The sequence below is a fragment of the Elgaria multicarinata genome, chromosome 1, assembly GCF_023053635.1.
Source record: "Elgaria multicarinata webbii isolate HBS135686 ecotype San Diego chromosome 1, rElgMul1.1.pri, whole genome shotgun sequence".
Taxonomy (NCBI): domain Eukaryota; kingdom Metazoa; phylum Chordata; class Lepidosauria; order Squamata; family Anguidae; genus Elgaria; species Elgaria multicarinata.
In genome coordinates, this window is record NC_086171.1 from 122,517,398 (window position 1) to 122,534,615 (window position 17,218).

A 17,218-nucleotide genomic window follows, 5' to 3' on the forward strand; every position below is an offset into this window, starting at 1 on the left:
GCACTCTTTCCTCTTGCTGATCCTCCCCTGCAAGTGCTTCCCATCCATGAATTCCCCATGGGATTGGGAACAGAGCCCTGGAGAACATAATGTATGCCACTTATTCCATATAAGTAAAGCTACTTATACATCTTCAGAATTGGAAGGGCTGTGGCATGGATGGAAAAAACTTGTTTTCTGTCACTCAGAGGCTAGGGCCCAAACCCATGGGTTCAAATTACATGAAAAGGAATTTACATCAGCCTTATGCATGCTTGTTGGGTAAGATGGGTGTTATAGCTCTTGGCGGACTCCAGACAGAGGGAGGCTGATTTAGACTAAACATTAGGAAGAACTTCCTGATGGTATAAGCTGTTCAACAATGGAACAGACTTCTGAGGAAGGTGGTTGGCTCTCCTTCGTTAGAAGCTTTTGAGCAGAGGCTGGTCAGCCACCCATCAGGGATGCTGCACAAACAGATTTCCTGCATTGGCAGGGGGTGGACTAGATGATCCAGAGGTCTCTTCCAACTCTATGATCCTATGGAAAAGGACAGCTGCAGCAGCATATCTGCAATGTGCACAGTTTTTGAAATGCTGACCGGGGCACAGCATCTAAAAGCTCCTCCGGAAGAAACCTAGGGGCAGTGGAAACCGAAAGCCAAGAAATGTTTGTCCAGACCCCTGAGAAACAATGCACCTGGAACTCTCATCAGCCCAAGGGGCAAATCAGCTTTGCTGACTTCATTGCTTTTTCAGCTCTTTCAGACAAAAGGCTCCCCGCCTCTCTGAACATATTTAAGAAGACCTAACCCCAGGAAAATGCTGCTCTTCCAGAGAGACATCTGCTTTTGTTTCTCCTATTACTTCCACTTCTGTAAGACAGGCATTTCCTTCTCCCAAGGCCTTGCCGGTTTTGGAACAATCTCCCCTTTCTCCCTGAAGTCAATGTGATCACAGATTGGGGGGGGGGATCTGACTTTACAATGCACATTAGTTAAGATAGGAGACAGCAATAGGAACCTTCTGTACAAAACAAGATGAATATCTGCATTTTTTAAAAAAGATTTGCTACAATTGGATCTAAAGCCCTAATTGCTCTGGGAAACAAAATACATGGCTATGCAGATGTATAACATATGTACAAATTTAAATCAGCCCATTACCTAACAATGAGGCTGGGCTACAAAGCAAGACAGGCGCCATGTCTGACTGGCCGCTCTGGCTAGGAAACTTTATAAAAGCTTGCACTCGCCCTGCTCAGTCTCGGAATTTTACAGGGATCCAGACAACGTTGCCTTCCACCTGTAGCCCTCCTGAGTCTTCCCATCACTTCCATTAAGGAGGGAAAGATGGAATTGATGCACAGTGTCTTTTGACTGGTAGTGCTAGGAGCCATCTGTCTGGACGCACCCTTTCACAGGAACGTAGGACGTTGCCTTATACGGAGTCAGACCGTTGGCCCATCTAGGCCAGCACTATAGACACTAACTGGCAGTGGTGCTCCAGGGAGTCTTTCCTCACCCTACCCAGAGAACCCGGTGATTGAACCTGGGACCTTCTGCATGCAAAGCATGTCCTCTATCACACTAAGCTATGGTTCCTCCCCTGAGTGAACTTGTACTGAATCATGATAAGAATGACCATTCACGCGCAATTGAGAGAGAGAGAGAGAGAGAGAGCAAAGTGGATACCCAATACAATAAGCATGTAACACTGTGGACTCTTCTCTCTCTAGGCCAGTGGTGCAGCTAGGGATTGGACTTTGGGGCAAAAATCCAGGGCCTCACAGCTTAAGGTCGTCCCCCCAAATGATCACCCAGAGAGTGGCAGATTATGAGGGCAGCACAAGCAAGCTCCATTTTATTCCTGTAGTTATGATAGGACTACAATTTAAGTAAGTTTATGATGAGAAACTGCACATGCTCATTTTTTTTAAATTTAATATCAGGGCTGGCAAATTGTTTTGTCACTTTAACATATTAGGAATGTAGAAGCAGTTGTAAAGCATTAAATGGTGGGGAGTGAGGGTGGAGAAGAGAACAAAAATGTTAGTTGAGTGCTTCACAGCTGATGTAACACACATGGCCACAGAAAGGGACAAATAAGTCCAGGGCTTAAAATGACCTAGCTGCACCACTGCTCTAGGCCCTTGGAGAACTTCAGTTTTCTTTGTGAAATGAGTTAACATTTAGAAAGAGGTGAAATTAGTAGTCAGAGCTTGTAGCCTCCTGTCATCTCTAGTGATGTCGCTGAAATGTGTAATGAACTTATTCAGTATATGCAGGGTGACCATATGAAAAGGAGGACAGGGCTCCTGTATCTTTAACAGTTGTATAGAAAAGGGAATTTCAGCAGGTGTCATTTGTATGCATGCAGCATCTGCTGAAATTCCCTCTTCATCACACCAGTTAAAGCTGCAGGAGCCCTGCCTTCTTTTGTATCTGGTCACTCTAGTATAGCAGGTACAAAAGCAGACAGGGCTCCTGCAGTTTTAACTGTTGTGATGAAGAGGGAATTTCACCAGCTGAAATTCCCTTTTCTATACAACTGTTAAAGATACAGGAGCCCTTTTCATATGGCTACCCCAGTATCTGTGTTTGTCCAACTTCTAATGATCAGCCTATTATAAATTGAGAACCGTTTTCCTGAGAAGTTCCTTTTCGGGCTCAAAATAGCCCTATTCAAGTGTTCTTTATAGTGTTTGCTCAACGTGTGAGCTGGGACCGGGTCATGTTGAGTTGCTCTGCCCCCTATATAATGTGTGTCTTTGAGACCCTCTGCCCAGACATCCATGCAAATATCTGCAGAGAGGGGGGCGGCTTTGCACATGAAGCTGTACACCTAGAGGCCTCCCCCCCTGGACAAGGGTAAAGGCTACATGATATGCATGGCATCAGGAGGCAGAGCTATACAGTGCGACCCTATCCCCACTCACCAGTTGCGTTAATTGTTTGAGATAATGCCTGAATAGGGCTAATGTTAAATGAGAGTTTGGGTGTGTGTCCTCAGCAGACCAGGCACCCCAAACCAACTGCTTTCAAGGCTCATGCACAGAGGTTCTTTACTGTTAACACTTACTCTGATGAAACTTTTGTTGATTGCTGTGAACTATCTGGCCCAGCAGACTTTTGTCTGGGTTAATCATTGTATGTGATGGTTGCCCCTATCCAGACTTAAACCCCCTCTCTTGTTCCCGGGTGTGTTTGTTGAGGATGGTGGTTGAATTTCTAGGTGAACATAGGAAGCTGCCTTATATGGAGTCAGATCATGGGCCTATCTAGCCCAGTGGTCCCCAACCTTTTTGGACCTATAGGCACATTTGGGAATTTATGAAACTGCTGTGAACACCACCACAAAATTCCTAATCAGTGGATCGATGCTTTGGCATCTACCTTTCCCATCTATGCATCTTAGATTGAGACCTCTACTGGATGCTGCAGTGTCTCTTTAATAAGGGTCAGTCTAATTCAGCTAATTGCTAGTGGTGCGATACAGCTAATGCTTTTTAACCATATGTTATGGCAGTGTCCAGTAGTTCCTTATTTTGGGGAGGAGGTTATTATACAGATAAATTTTGTACTGGAACAGTCTTTAATGTTCACTGATGGACATGTTCTTTTAAATTATTTACCTGCTTCATGGAAATTAACAAATGGTCAGCATAAATGGATTTTCTGCATCCCTTTAACAGTTAAGAGACTGTTATTACAACACTGGAAGGATAATGTAATGGATTGAGGATCCTATAACGTAACAGATCGAGGACCTTAGAGTGCTTTCAATATTTAAATGGGTGTCATATAGATGCCGCTTTCAAATGGATTTGGATGTTTAGTTTGCTTTTGATGAAGCCAGTAAAATATGAAGAAACGAAATGCAAAATAATTAAACAAAGAAAGATAGCCATGCACAAATCTTGTACATAAGTATGTATCTTAGAGAGAGGTTACTGTTACTTCAAAATGACTCACATAGTGGTTGTCTTTCCAGCTCCATTGTGGCCGAGGAAAGCGGTGATCTGGCCCTCATAGAAAGTAATATTCATTCCATCCACTGCGGGCTTAGAGCGATTGGGGAAGATCTTCACCAGGTTCTGAATGCACACACCTGGGACCAGACCAGAAGGCTCAGCTTCGAAGTACAGGTTTGCTAGAAACATAAAATATGTTTTTAAAATGAACGACTAGTGGAGGTGAATTGTGTGGCTTTCATACAGTGCAGCATGCTAATATGTTAGATTAGAAGGAGTAGCCACACTACAAAACACTATGCACTGGCAATTTCCCTAATGGCATAAATGTTTCTGGGTTGCGCCATGGTAAGCTGGAAAAGAACCAAACGCATAAAAACTCTTTGTAAGAATTCCTAGGTACAACGTAACACGTTGGCCATTTGAAGCTGACACATTGTTTATGCATCCTTCCATCATACTGAGGGCCAGCTGAGCCATTTCAAATACCATGATTTTTCCCATTGGTGGGCATCTGGAACTATGAATAAGTTGAGAACTGAACCAAAATTTCTTGGAAGATATTTGGGGGGCGGGGAGAAAATGTCTGAGAACCTCCCTCTCAAAATTAGCCTCTTTTTTGGGGGGGCGGCAAGTCATTCCCCACCAAGGCCCTGAATTACGCTAGTCTGAGGCATTATGTGGGTTGCATAGTTGTGGCCAAGCAACCAACACAGATGCTCTGCTGTTTTTGCTTGTAGGGGCAGCGAAGAAATCTTAGGGGTAGAAAGAAGATGTGGCAGCTGGTGATGGTGAAGAAACTATTGGGAGAATTGCCCCTGCCCCAAGAATGATTCAGCAAAATGCCCCTCCAATTACACCACCTAAAAATAAGGTAGAGAATTTTGGGATACCACATTCACTCAGCTCATATGCAGCAAGCAGGGCCGGTCCAATCATTTGGTAAGGTGAAGCCTGACTCAGTCAGCAGATCTGGGGGTACAATTAGAGAGTCAGAAAACTCTCCGTTATTTAGCTTATATTTTTATCAATATGGGTAGGACACACATGGAACATTTTTCTCCACATTACAAGCAGCTATGGGGGGGACAGACCCTGAATTTATAGTGATATGGAAACAAAAATTTCCAATCTGCATGCTGTTAAGCAACTGCACACAAATAGCTCACCATGTAGTCACAGCCATTGCTCAGAGCAATTTAAAGCGGACGCTATGCTGCACCAGCCTTTAGAGGCAGAACAAGTCTGTATCTGCAGCGACAATGAAATCTGGCAGGAAAACAAGCCATCTGTCCTGATGTACAACTTGTTTTGTAAAAAAAGGGAACGGAATGAAAACGCTAAGGCATAAAATAACATCCTTTGTTTTTGTCTTGGTGGGAGCAAATCACCCTTGTGCAGAGGACAGACCAAGGCCAGGCTTCTCCTTAATACGGGCTATCCAGAGGACTGAGCTCATAGGACTGCCATTTGAAATGCCACCATAGGGGTTGTTTTATTTTATTTAATTCTGGGCCAAAGAAAAAGCCTTTGAAGAAAACAATCCCCTTGGGCATTGATGAAGACGTAAATCAAAAACCTGCTGACTTGTGTTTATCTACATTACCTCAAGGTTTATAGGGAGAGTTTTCCATGAATGTTGTTTACTAAATTGTTCAACAACAGAAGAGTTATGTAAGGGAGCAGCCAACTCAGTCAGGATGTCTCCCATTTCACTGATGGGCCCATGGCTGGAAATGCAAGTGACTTTCCTACTCTAATTAAAAATAAAGACGTTTTTTGAAGTGAAGACCTAAGGAGGAAGGTCTCCAGTATTAGAGGCAGTAAGCCTGTATATACAAGTTGTTGGGGAACATGGATGGGAGGGTGCTGTTGCACCGTGCCCTTGTGGTTCATTGTCAACAGCTGTTTGGTCATTTGAACAGAGTGTTGGACTAGATGGACACTTGGTCTGATCCAGCATGGCTCTTCTTATGTTCTTAAACCAGATATTAAAAGACCCTTACCCTGAATGCTAGAATCCTGATCAGGGGTCCTGCACCTACTCTAGAGTAAAAATGAAAAAGTTGTAGCTGCTAGATACACATTGACACTGTTCAGATGACATTCTAAGCCATGATAGTTAAGCATTTTGAGCAAAACATTTTGGCTTAGTATGTAATGTGAACTAGGGTGTCCATCTGAAAAGGAGGACAGGGCTCCTGTATCTTTAACAGTTGCATAGAAAAGGGAATTTCAGCAGGTGTCATTTGTATGCATAGAGCACCTGGTGAAATTCCCTCTTCATCACAACAGTTAAAGCTGAGGAGCTATACTAGAGTGACCAGATTTAAAAGAGGGCAGGGCACCTGCAGCTTTAACAGTTGTGATGAAGAGGAAATTTCACCAGGTTCTCCATATATACAAATGACACCTGCTGAAATTCCCTTTTCAATACAACTGTGAAAGATACAGGAGCCCTGTCCTCCTTTTCATATGGTCACCCTATGTGAACCATTTCTAAGCATGTTGGCTACTTAAGCATGGTTAAAACATGGTCACTAACTGTTTGCTGCAAAAGGGTTAGTGGCCTAACCATGGCATAATGTGTCTTCTGAACAGGCCCATTTAAAGTAATCTCTGCTGTTCTCTTCTTAGCCATTCATTCCATTTCTCAAATCCAAACATTACTTTAAATGCACCTACTCTAGAGTAAAAAAAGAAAGATGTAGTAGCTAGATAGGGATTTAAAGTAATATCTGTTTTGGCCCTGAGAAGGCTTCTTCTCTTAATTGTGGAAGAACTGAAGAGTGTTCAGGCTGAGAAGAAGGCATTTGGATGACTTCATTTAGTCATCCAGTCTGGTGGGCAGACGTCATGTGAGCACTCCAAGTTTTGTGATATTACAGAGACATCTGAGAGGCTACAAGCTCTTCCCTCCTACCACAGTGCAGACTGCACTATGATTTGTGTGTGGGTTTAATGCATTATTTTTCAGATAAACTACATGGTGCAATGCAACTTCGCTAACTAGTCTGAGCCATCAGGCATCTGTGTAGGACATTTAAGTGTCCTCATATTACAGATGGCACGAGTTCCTTGATTTTTATACACACACACACACACACACACACACACACACACTGATGTAGGACCAGGAGTCATCTGAACATAAGAAGAGCCGTGCTGGATCAGGCCAAAGGCCTATCTGATCCAGCATTCTGTTCACAGTGGCCAAGCAATTGCCCATGGAAAACTCACAAGCAGAACCATTCATATTCCTCAGCACCTGGTGAAAAAAGGCATAGTGCCTCTGATACTGGAGATAGCCTATAGCCATTAGGACTAGTAGACACTGGCTCAGTTCAGACCACACGTTTTAGAACTCCATGGTGGAGTTTTTACAGCACTGTTGAGAAACATGTTGTCCGGTGGAAAATCCTACGCAACGGTGGAGGGGTTTTTATTTGTGGAAAACATTCCACGCAGAATATCCACACTGTGCAGAGGAGAGTTCTTGCACAACTGTTGTATTGCGTGTTCTGTGGCAGGCTCTGTGGAGTTTTCCATTGCATTGAGTTGACTTCTCCCATTGGCTGCAGAATTCTCTGACAAGAGTGGCGAAGAGAGAGAGTGCCGCTCTAGAAAAGCCGCCAGGTTTGTTTTTTCACAGCAATGGACTTGAGTGGACTTTTCACTCTGTGTTGACCAACATGTTGTCTGAACTGAGCCACTGACAGCCTTATCCTCGGCTTTCCTCATTCTAAATACAGGAAGGGAAGCAGAGAAGAAGATCCTTGCATTGAGCCCTGAATTATGTTATTTTCTAATCTGTCTTATTAAGTGTTTTTCAGAAACACATCCATCACACAAACTGCCTAAAGGTCATAGGTTAGAAAGGGAATGTCAGGTATTTATTCGAAGAGAGAGACAGGCCAATGTCTGTAGCAATTTCAGAGTTTGCAAGAAACTGGGAGTTGAACTGGGAAAGAAGCCAAGATAACAAGGTGCGGGGAGGAGATTTGGTAAAGCAATCTTTGGTTCTTGACAGGCGAGATCTTTTTGAAGGACTGCCCTGCTTTAATTCATCCATAATCACAACTTGAGTTAGGATGAGCCTAAAAAGACCCTGGGTTTACTTCAAGACCTTCAAGGAATTTAGTCTTTTCTTTTCAAAGCTGGAATCACCAACTTGCCATCAAAATAATAATAATAATAATAATAATAATAATAATAATAATAATAATATACAAATATATATATATATATATATATATATATATATACATACATACATACATACATATATATATATATGTGTGTGTGTGTGTGTGTGTGTGTGTGTGTGTGTGTGTGTGTGGCTTGCCACCAAAGTTCAGTAGCAAATTCTTACTGAGACTCAAAAGGGCCACATTTAGCTTGAAAACAAGCAAGATTTGACACTTTTGAGTACCTGGGGGATCTACACTACTGCTTTAAAGCGCTTTATAACACTTTTGACAACTGTTGGGGCCCAGGACGCACTGCATATACAGGTTTCAAAATGTTTTCAAAGCGCTTTAAAGCGCTTTAAAAGCAGTAGTGTAGATCCCCCCCTGTAGCAGTTGACTGCTATTTTTGGGGGGCCTCCTCACAGCGAAATATAAGCAGTGGGGCAAAAAGGGAAGGTGGTGGGGCCACTCTCAAGACCAAAGGGGGGCACATGTTGCGCCTCCCTGCTCTAAAGCCTTGGAACTGGATGGCTATTTTTTTGTAATGGGGAATCAACAAAGAAAGGAGCATGCAGTTGGTCAAGTACAGCCTCGATTTCCAGTTGAAAAGAATAAGCCACAGAGTCCTGTTGGTGGCAGGCCTCACTTTCTGTGGCGGGCAGTGGAGATGGAGGGTGCATAAACATGAGCAGGTAGCTACTATTTCTTAAAGTGGGGAGGCTGCAGATCAGAAGTGAGCAGAGTAAACACATAATAAAAGAACCCCTGGCAGTAATTTAAAATGCCCGCTTATGGCTGAAGGAGAGCTGGAAGCAATATGGTCTGACTTCCTTCAGGGAAAGTACTCGATTGATTACCAATGACTCCATACCCATGTTAGGCTGCATATCAGTGGCAGTATCTCAAAAGAACAAGTATCCCTGTCCACACTAGAACACCTTTTATTTCTGGAGTACCACTGTGTCGCTTCCTTAACACACACACACACACACACACACACACACACACACACACACACACACACACTTTTTGCTCTGTCTTCCCACGGCAATAAATATTGCACTGTATCCCCTGCATTATTGCTAACTCTGCACCACAGAGGAATGTTTAGAGTGTAGGTGATTTTTTTTCCACCAGGGCTGTTCCTGTTCTGGTGGCCACTTATGCATTGTACTGATCAAGAGTAAGAATAGCGTTTCACCTGTCCAAACACTGCAGTCACTCATGCAGTGACAGAACAAGAAACAGGTGTGTGTGTGGGAGCACCAAACCAGGACATAACACTGGAATAAAAAGGCAGACATCGTGGGAAAACTACACATTGCCATTTGCATTGTGAGAGGGACATTACAATAATAGGGCAGGATGGTGGGAATGGGAGTGTAGACAGGAGTAGGGTCTGCTGATATTAGGGTGACTAGATACAAAAGAGGGCAGGAGGGCTCCTGCAGCTTTAAATGTTGTGATGAAGAGGGAATTTCGCCAGGTGCTGCAGGCATAAAAATGACACCTGCTGAAATTCCCTTTTTGATATAACTGTTAAAGATACAGGAGCCCTGTCCTCCTTTCCATATGGTCACCCTAGTTTATTTATTTATTTATTTAGAATATTTATACATTGCTCCCCATTGAAAAATTTCGGAGCGGTGTACAAGGTAAAATGAAAAAAAAAGTTGATATGTCACAGGTATAATAAGGCATACCTTGTTGATATACCACAGGTGTAAACAGGTATAATCAAAACCACCACAGTAGTTTTTAGTAATAGGTAATCTGTAGGAGAACATGATTATATACCACAGAATATTAAATGCTACCAAAACACACACACACACACACACACACACACACACACACACACAGAAGTAATGATACATGGTTTCACAACACATACCATAGGATTACTAAAAATAATTATAATCCTACTTTTGTCATTCCCAAACACATGGATTTGGCCATATATGAGGAACCCAAGACTCATTTGTTAGAACAATATGCTTTCTCAAGGACAGTTGAGGGCCTCTACTATATTCAGCAGAATGAAGGGGTAAAACCTTTCCTGGTTGTCCCACTGCAATTGGGAGATGATATGTTTGACCGTTCCCCCTTTTAGAAAAAACAACTTAGGCATATAAACAGGTTTTTTTTTCATGGGTGGGCTGCTGTTCAAAGATGGGATGCACTCACCTGTAGTCTGAAGTGTTACAGGTCAGGAAAAACTATTACTTGGTTCTGCTGACTGTGTAAACTGGCTCTCAGACACAAGGCTCACAAAATTTTCATGCATGTATGCATGAAAGACTTAAAGCTCCATCCAACAAGCGCTTTATTGCACGCTCGTTACTGGGCACTCATGGAGTTTGCTCAGGTCCCTCACATGACACCTGCCTCCCGGCCGCCTTCCACCCTTTCTGGCTTTCCTCACGCAACAAAAAAACCCCTCATTAAGTCCAATTTTTTAAAAAACTTGGAATTGGTGCTCTCTCCTGCTGTGTGCAGGAGAAGCAGCGCCATTAGAGCAGCGGACTCAATGGGCCTCGTGCTCATTGTGTACTTTCTCTTTTGAAAAGAGGAAGTAACTGAGGAATGAAAACACTGGCAGAGAAGCAAAGGTAGGGAGCATGTTAACCCCCGGTGTGATGAAGCTTTTAGAGCTACTTCAGACAGGAGGAACTCGCATTCCCTTGCCATGGCTCTGCTTCCTGCTTCTCTTCCGCCTTTGCAACAAGCTGTAATTACATGAGGAAGAGAGCAGTGACCATGTGGCTTGTACAGCTCAATGTAGTTGAATGGGACAGTGCCTTCTAATGAGGATTTTATAACGCAACTTTGCCTGCAAGTGGCAGGAAAACCTGACAGAGATAAACCGATATATCTCTGAAAAGTCGGGTTTTCTTAGTTTTAATTTTTAGTGCTAAAACGGAAAATGGAGCAGGAGATGCACCAGAGATTGATGTCACCATCAGAATGACCCGCAAACATCTGTGAGCGGCCAGTAACAAACGTGCTATAAAGCCCTCGTTTAAAGAAGCTCTTACACTAAAATAGGTAAGAATTCTTTTTTTAAAAAACTGCCTGGTGGCCAATTTGTTGTCTTGGAATTGAATCTTGGGCAATAAAGCTAAATGGCTCTGCTTTGCTACATCTGCCAGTTGTCCACCCTACGCATAAAGAGACAAATGAACTGGAACAAAGAATCACATTAAAGTTCAAATGTATAACACAAACTGAGTCGCGATCACTCCGCTTCTCTCTCTTCTTACTAGGAATTTCATCTTGGTCTTTTGCCTCTGCCTCAGGCTTCCCCTGCTCGATGCACTCGTTTTTTCTTTTGTGTTTACATTTGTTTTCTTTACCATCCTTCTTCCTCTGGCTGTCAGTCTTGTCCTCTCCCTTGTCGGGCTCAGCAGCTGTGCCTTTTCTCATCTCTTCTTCTTCAGCTTTTACGTCCACACTGCCTTCCTTCTCTGATCCTTTGCCTAAGTTAATCAAAAGTCATGTTACTTTAAAGGCAATAATAGCTTTGAGCGTCATCACACCGGGGGGGGGGATTGTGTTTGTGTTCTCTGCCCCCGCTTTTCATTACTTCCTCTTTCTTCCTGGAGAGGGAAGAGGAAGTAAACAAAGACCATGTGGCCCATTCAGGGGGCGTTTGTATGGCACGGCTTTTTGTGCACACAGCAGGAGATAGCGGCACATTCCATTTTTTAAAAAAAGTTGGATTAAAGGGGGTCTATTTTTTGACGGAAAAAAGAGCAGAAGGAGTGGGAGGTCTGCAGGAGGTGGCTGTCATCGTCTGACGGACTCATGAAAATCCGTAAGTGGGCGGTAGCGAGCATGCGATAAACCGCTCATCTGATAATGTTGTAAATCTCAGGTTAACCATTCCATAACTGCTGCAAAAGGTAAACTTTGGTCCTCCTGAGCACCTTACAGACCAGCCTACTTGAAGACAAGATGAGTTTTTCATAGACCACAATCCACTCTGGAAAATGTTGAGATGGCACTTTATAGAATGCATGCAGGGCAATGGTTTGAATTTTAAAAAGAATCCTATTAGCTGCATTCTGCTTTGGGTTTCATCAAGCAGCTCTTATCTTTAAAGGCTGGCGAGAAAAAGTTACGGGGATGAGGGGAGAAGTTCTGAAGTTTAAGATACTTGGGAACAGGCACTTGCCTTCTGCCTAGCTGAGATAATATTATATTTCCCCTCTCACCAGAAGAAACCACTATGAGTTTCTGCTTGTCTATAAGAAACCATTAAAGAATTAAGATAATGATAGTGGGGAGTTACAGAGCTTTATCACACCAGCGTTATACTGTGCAATCACTGTGAATTGCGTGAAAAGGACTCAGAAGTTTTCCAGTTTATAACCTGCTTTTATTGTGAAGTACTCTGAAGTTTTCCAGTTTATAATCTGGTTTGACTGTGAAGAACTACCATGCATCCTGCTTTAATTGTGCTATAAAGGGAAAAGAATCAAGGTATTTAGCTACTAGTTTTCAAGCGAATCATTTGTTGTTTTCCAAGCGGCCACTGGGGCGCAGGATCATGTTTAAAGAAAAATTAAACAAATGCTTACATCTGCGTAAGTTTTAAAGATAAAGACATCAAAATTGGCACCGTAATAGATATTAAAGAGAGCTTTACACATACCGAATTTGAATCAGATTTGGTCATCCGTTGATTTTTTTAATGGTTTTTTTACATTTCCCTCCTTAAACCCATTTCCTGGTATGCAAAAGATCTTAGGAGTGCTAACAACAACATCAACAATGGTGACAGCTTAGCGCTGTAGGGGATAATTCGAGGGGAAAAGGTACACGGGATGAAGCTACCAGTCTCTTAGAAAATAGGAAAATATTTGGGACATAATAGGATTTAATTTAAGCAGCAACATTTCATGAGAGGCAGCTTGGCAGCGGTGGGGGGCTGGGGAGGCAAGACCACCAGAAAACATGGCTGGCTAGATATTGGTCTTTTAAAATGCCTGGAACTTTTTTTTTTTACACTGTTTCGACTATTTCCCAAAGTTTATAAGGCAGGGGTGGGCAGATGTTGTTGGACACCACATCAAATGACGAGGGATGATGGGCGTTGCAATCTCACGACTAGAAGGCCACACATTCCCCATCCCTGCTATGTAGTTTAAATATCTTCTTATCTAGAGGATTAAGATTTGTAAGCAAAGCTGAGAGGAAGTATTGTTCCCAAATCCCAATGAGTAAGGCTTGGATGACAACATTGAACTATGTGTGGTATTTTCACTACAAAGTTGTTTCCTATTTGGCTCTGCATTGTATCCATGGCGTACTTACTGCCTCAGCAATCAGGGTGTGTTTAGCATGCCTGTGATTTTAAATTCCGGCATTGTTAGCTTGTTACTAGAAGTGGTGGGATGAAGTGGTTTTTCTCATGTCATATTGAACCAATGCCGTGGCACATTTTGCCTTTTCATATTTCGTTTCAGTGTGTTTGTAGCCCTGGTCCCAAAAGTGAGACACATTTGAGCTGCCCCCCCGTTTCTCTTAAATATACTATTCTTGTCTTGGTCTCTCTTTATCCTTTCTTCATACCTCAGATGGAGGAGAAAGAAGCAAGTCTGAATGCCTGTCTCCAATCAGCAAGCATTAAGAAAGCTCCCCCCACTCCTCAAGGCATCTTTGGTTGGCTGTTGGGAGGGATCTCCAGCACTTGTCAGGGTCCCTTCCTGCTTCCTAACAGATTGGTAAAAATGTTCAGAAGGGTGGCTGTGTGTCTTGTGGCACATTGAAGACTAACAAATGTTTTATGGAATATATGTTTTTGTGGGTCAGAGGCGTGGACTAGAGATCAGTGCTTGCTACTTGCTGTCAGGCCACTTATCAGTCAGCTGTGGTAGGATGGAGCACTTGAGGTGATTAAGGAGCTCTTTACCAATGTCAGCCAATGTGTTGAAAAGTCAGCTGAGCCAGTAAAACACTGACCAGATGGTGACCCAAAGGAAACAGAATGGATGAAGTACTGTATTGCAGGGATCCTCAATGCGGTGCCTGTGGGCATCTCCTACAGTGCCCACAAAGCTTTCTCTTCCCTGCCCACTTAAACAAAAATGTCTTGAGAAAAACCTTGGAAAACATTCATACAGTCTTCTTATTCTCCCTTTCTAGCTTCTAACCTTGCTCATTCTGTCCCCTGAACCCCTTTTAGTTTCCGGTTTATGGTGCCTTTCCCCTCTTCATCCCTCCCTGTACCCTTTTGCCTTGCTATTTCCCCCTCCCTTCTAGCCTTGCTATTTCTCTCCCTCCCACCACACCATCTCCAGCCAGTTTCCCACAGCAGACATTATGTGTCTAGCTATATCCACCGTGGGAGCCATTTTGAGGTGGCACCACAGCAGCTTCTCAAATTCCTAAATGTGTCCCATTGGTCCAAAAAGGTTGGAGACCCCTATTGTACTGGAATGGTTCTTGTTAAACAATGAAAGCTTGCAACATTTTAAAGTCAAGGTTTTTAGTCGGTGTTCTTGTTGCTCTGAACAAGAAGTTCCTTTGAATTCCTCTCGGCAAATGGCCAATCCAATAAAACAGGGATGGGCAACTCCTCCTGGCCCGTGGGCCAATTCTACCTGTTAGAAACCAAGCGGGGGCCACATGGTCCCCAGAAGAGTTGCTGCGGTGTGGCTGGATTTGCCACGAAAATTCAGTGGTGTGGCAAAGGCAGAAAAACTGCACACCTTGAGCGTCATCAGACAGGGGTCAAAATCGCGTTTCCCTATCATCACTTTCCCCCCACTTCTGTCCCACAATACTTCCTCTTTCATCACATTGGGAAGAAAGAAAAAGTTAATAATGACTACGCAGGGCATTCAGTGGGCATTTTTATTGCACTGCTTTTCCTGCACACTGCAGGAAATGGCAGCACGTTTTACTATCTCCCCACTCCACAAAATCAGATTTACTGGGGTCTTACTTTGTCATGGAAAGAAGACCAGAAAGAGTGGGAGATGCATGTGAGCCAGACAGCATTGTCAAAAGGTTCCGTGAAAAAACATGAGTGGCCAGTAACTAGCATGCTATAAAACACTCATCTGATGATGCTCCTTGTTTAATGGAAAATCACACTCCTCAAACCCTCCAAGGGGGAAGATTTTGGCCATCAAATTTCAGAGGCAGATTTGGTGGTGGTGGCAACAGAAAAGCCCATGGGGGGGGGGGCACATGGAGCCTGCCCATGTGGGCAAGCCCCTGCCAAAGGAAGTGAGGCAGGTGGCTATCAGGAGGAGGGCCTTCTCTGCTGTGGCACCCCAGCTGTGGAATGAGCTCCCTAAGGAGCTTCGCTTGACACCTACATTATATTCTTTTAGACGCCAGGTGAAGACCTTTTTATTCTCCCAGTATTTTAACAGTCTATAAATTAATTTTAACTTTGCTGTTTTAAATTTGTATTTTAAAATTGTATTTTTGCATTGCTGCTGTTTTTATCTTGGTTGTGCTTTTATATTGTATTTTTATTATGGTTTTATACTGTTGTTTTATACTTTGAATTGTCTTAATTTTATAAACCGCCCAGAGAGCTTCAGCTATTGGGCGGTATAGAAATGCAATAAATAAATAAATAAATAAATAAATAAATAAATAAAATACATAGTTCTATCCTTTCTATGCCATATGTCTCATGAGTGTCTTGCAAAGCTTTGCCTAAATCTTCCTCCATAGCTTGTAGCTTGCAATGCCTCTCTGACTGATGGTATCTCGGAAGCCAGAAAATAAAAGGGATGTAAATAGTAATAACTAAGCCAGAACAAAAGGACCCCAAAAGTAAATTACAGATTAGGTCCTACATACATTAGTTTGCCGTCAAATGATTAGAGGTCATTCACCTAAGAGAATCAGGGTTGAAAACATCTGTGCATTGATGGACGGCCGCTTTTGGGGAGGTTAATATTCACCTAGGTAATTGGACTGAAAAGAGAAGTGCATTGACTTTATTCATTGTATATGATTGCATTTATTATTGTAAATTTCAGATAGCGTGATGAGCATGTATGCTTTGAGACCATTCTTATGAATTTATAATTACACTTTGATTTACATTAGCAATTTACTTTTGGGGGTCCTTTTATTCTGGTTTGATATTTATGTAGAGGGTTCCCTCCCCTTGTCTTCTTTAATAGTAATAACCCAGACACATCCTCTCAGTCTTTTGGAATTCCTCTCACAGTGTGTCCAGGGGGGGAAGCTGTACTTCCAGCTGAGAATCCAACAAAATGTAAATCCCCTTTCAAGGGAACAATGTTGCCGCCTCTTTCGTTCTGACCCGACCCATGTCTCAAGATGGGGAGGATGTTGCTGGTGGGAGAAGTTTCAGAGTGTTTGTGGAGGGGATTAGCCCCCTACTGGCCCACAAGTACCTTCATCTGTTGAGAACCAGATGCAGACAGCCTGTGGGGGCTGAGGAAGTATTATGGCAGGGATGACAAGCATAATGGCAATGCAAAGAACAGATTCTCTCCTCCCCTCTCTTGTGGCATAGCGACCATTTGTTACTGTGGTTTTGTGGGTTCTGCATAAACAGAGCCCAAAGGAGCAGTTCACTTGTGCGTCTATGCCAGACAGTGGAACCACCAAAGTGATTCTGCGTCTTTGATCGTACAATGGAGCTGGCTGGCCGACTGGAGATCACTCTCAATGAAAACTCATTGTCAAGTTTGGCATCCTTTCAGACCAGGCCAGTTCACACAGTCTAGAGCCCAAGGACCCAATTTTGTGTGGAGAATGATGTCATGCAGGGGTGTAGGAACTCAGGCTGGGGGGGGGGAATGTCTAATCCTGTCTTTGGAGGGGGGTCAAATCCAGTCCTCCAGGGCTCTCCAGGTGGCCAGCCCCCTCTCCTAGGTCCATCCCCTTTCTCTTAACCACTGATTATTTGGCTTTTGTACAATTCCCCCCCCCCCCCATTCCAAAAGGCTGAGATGCCTATGGCTTATGGCTTACTTACAGGCAGTAAGAGCTTTCAGTTATACTGGATTTTAAAAATATTTTTGGGGCTCGTCTTGATGAGGGGTTTGCCCCAGGGTGGATCTGGAGTGGTGGCA

The 17,218-nt window shown here is 43.2% G+C and overlaps 1 protein-coding gene across 1 annotated transcript in view; it reads right to left on the minus strand.

Annotated features, from left to right (window-relative positions):
- ABCA4 (ATP binding cassette subfamily A member 4) overlaps positions 1-17,218 on the minus strand; it is a 129,286-nt gene that overhangs the window by 41,016 nt on the left and 71,052 nt on the right. The window contains exon 18 of the mRNA XM_063132547.1: positions 3,953-4,130. Coding sequence (XP_062988617.1) covers positions 3,953-4,130 — 178 coding nt within the window. The remainder of the gene's footprint in view (positions 1-3,952; positions 4,131-17,218) is intronic.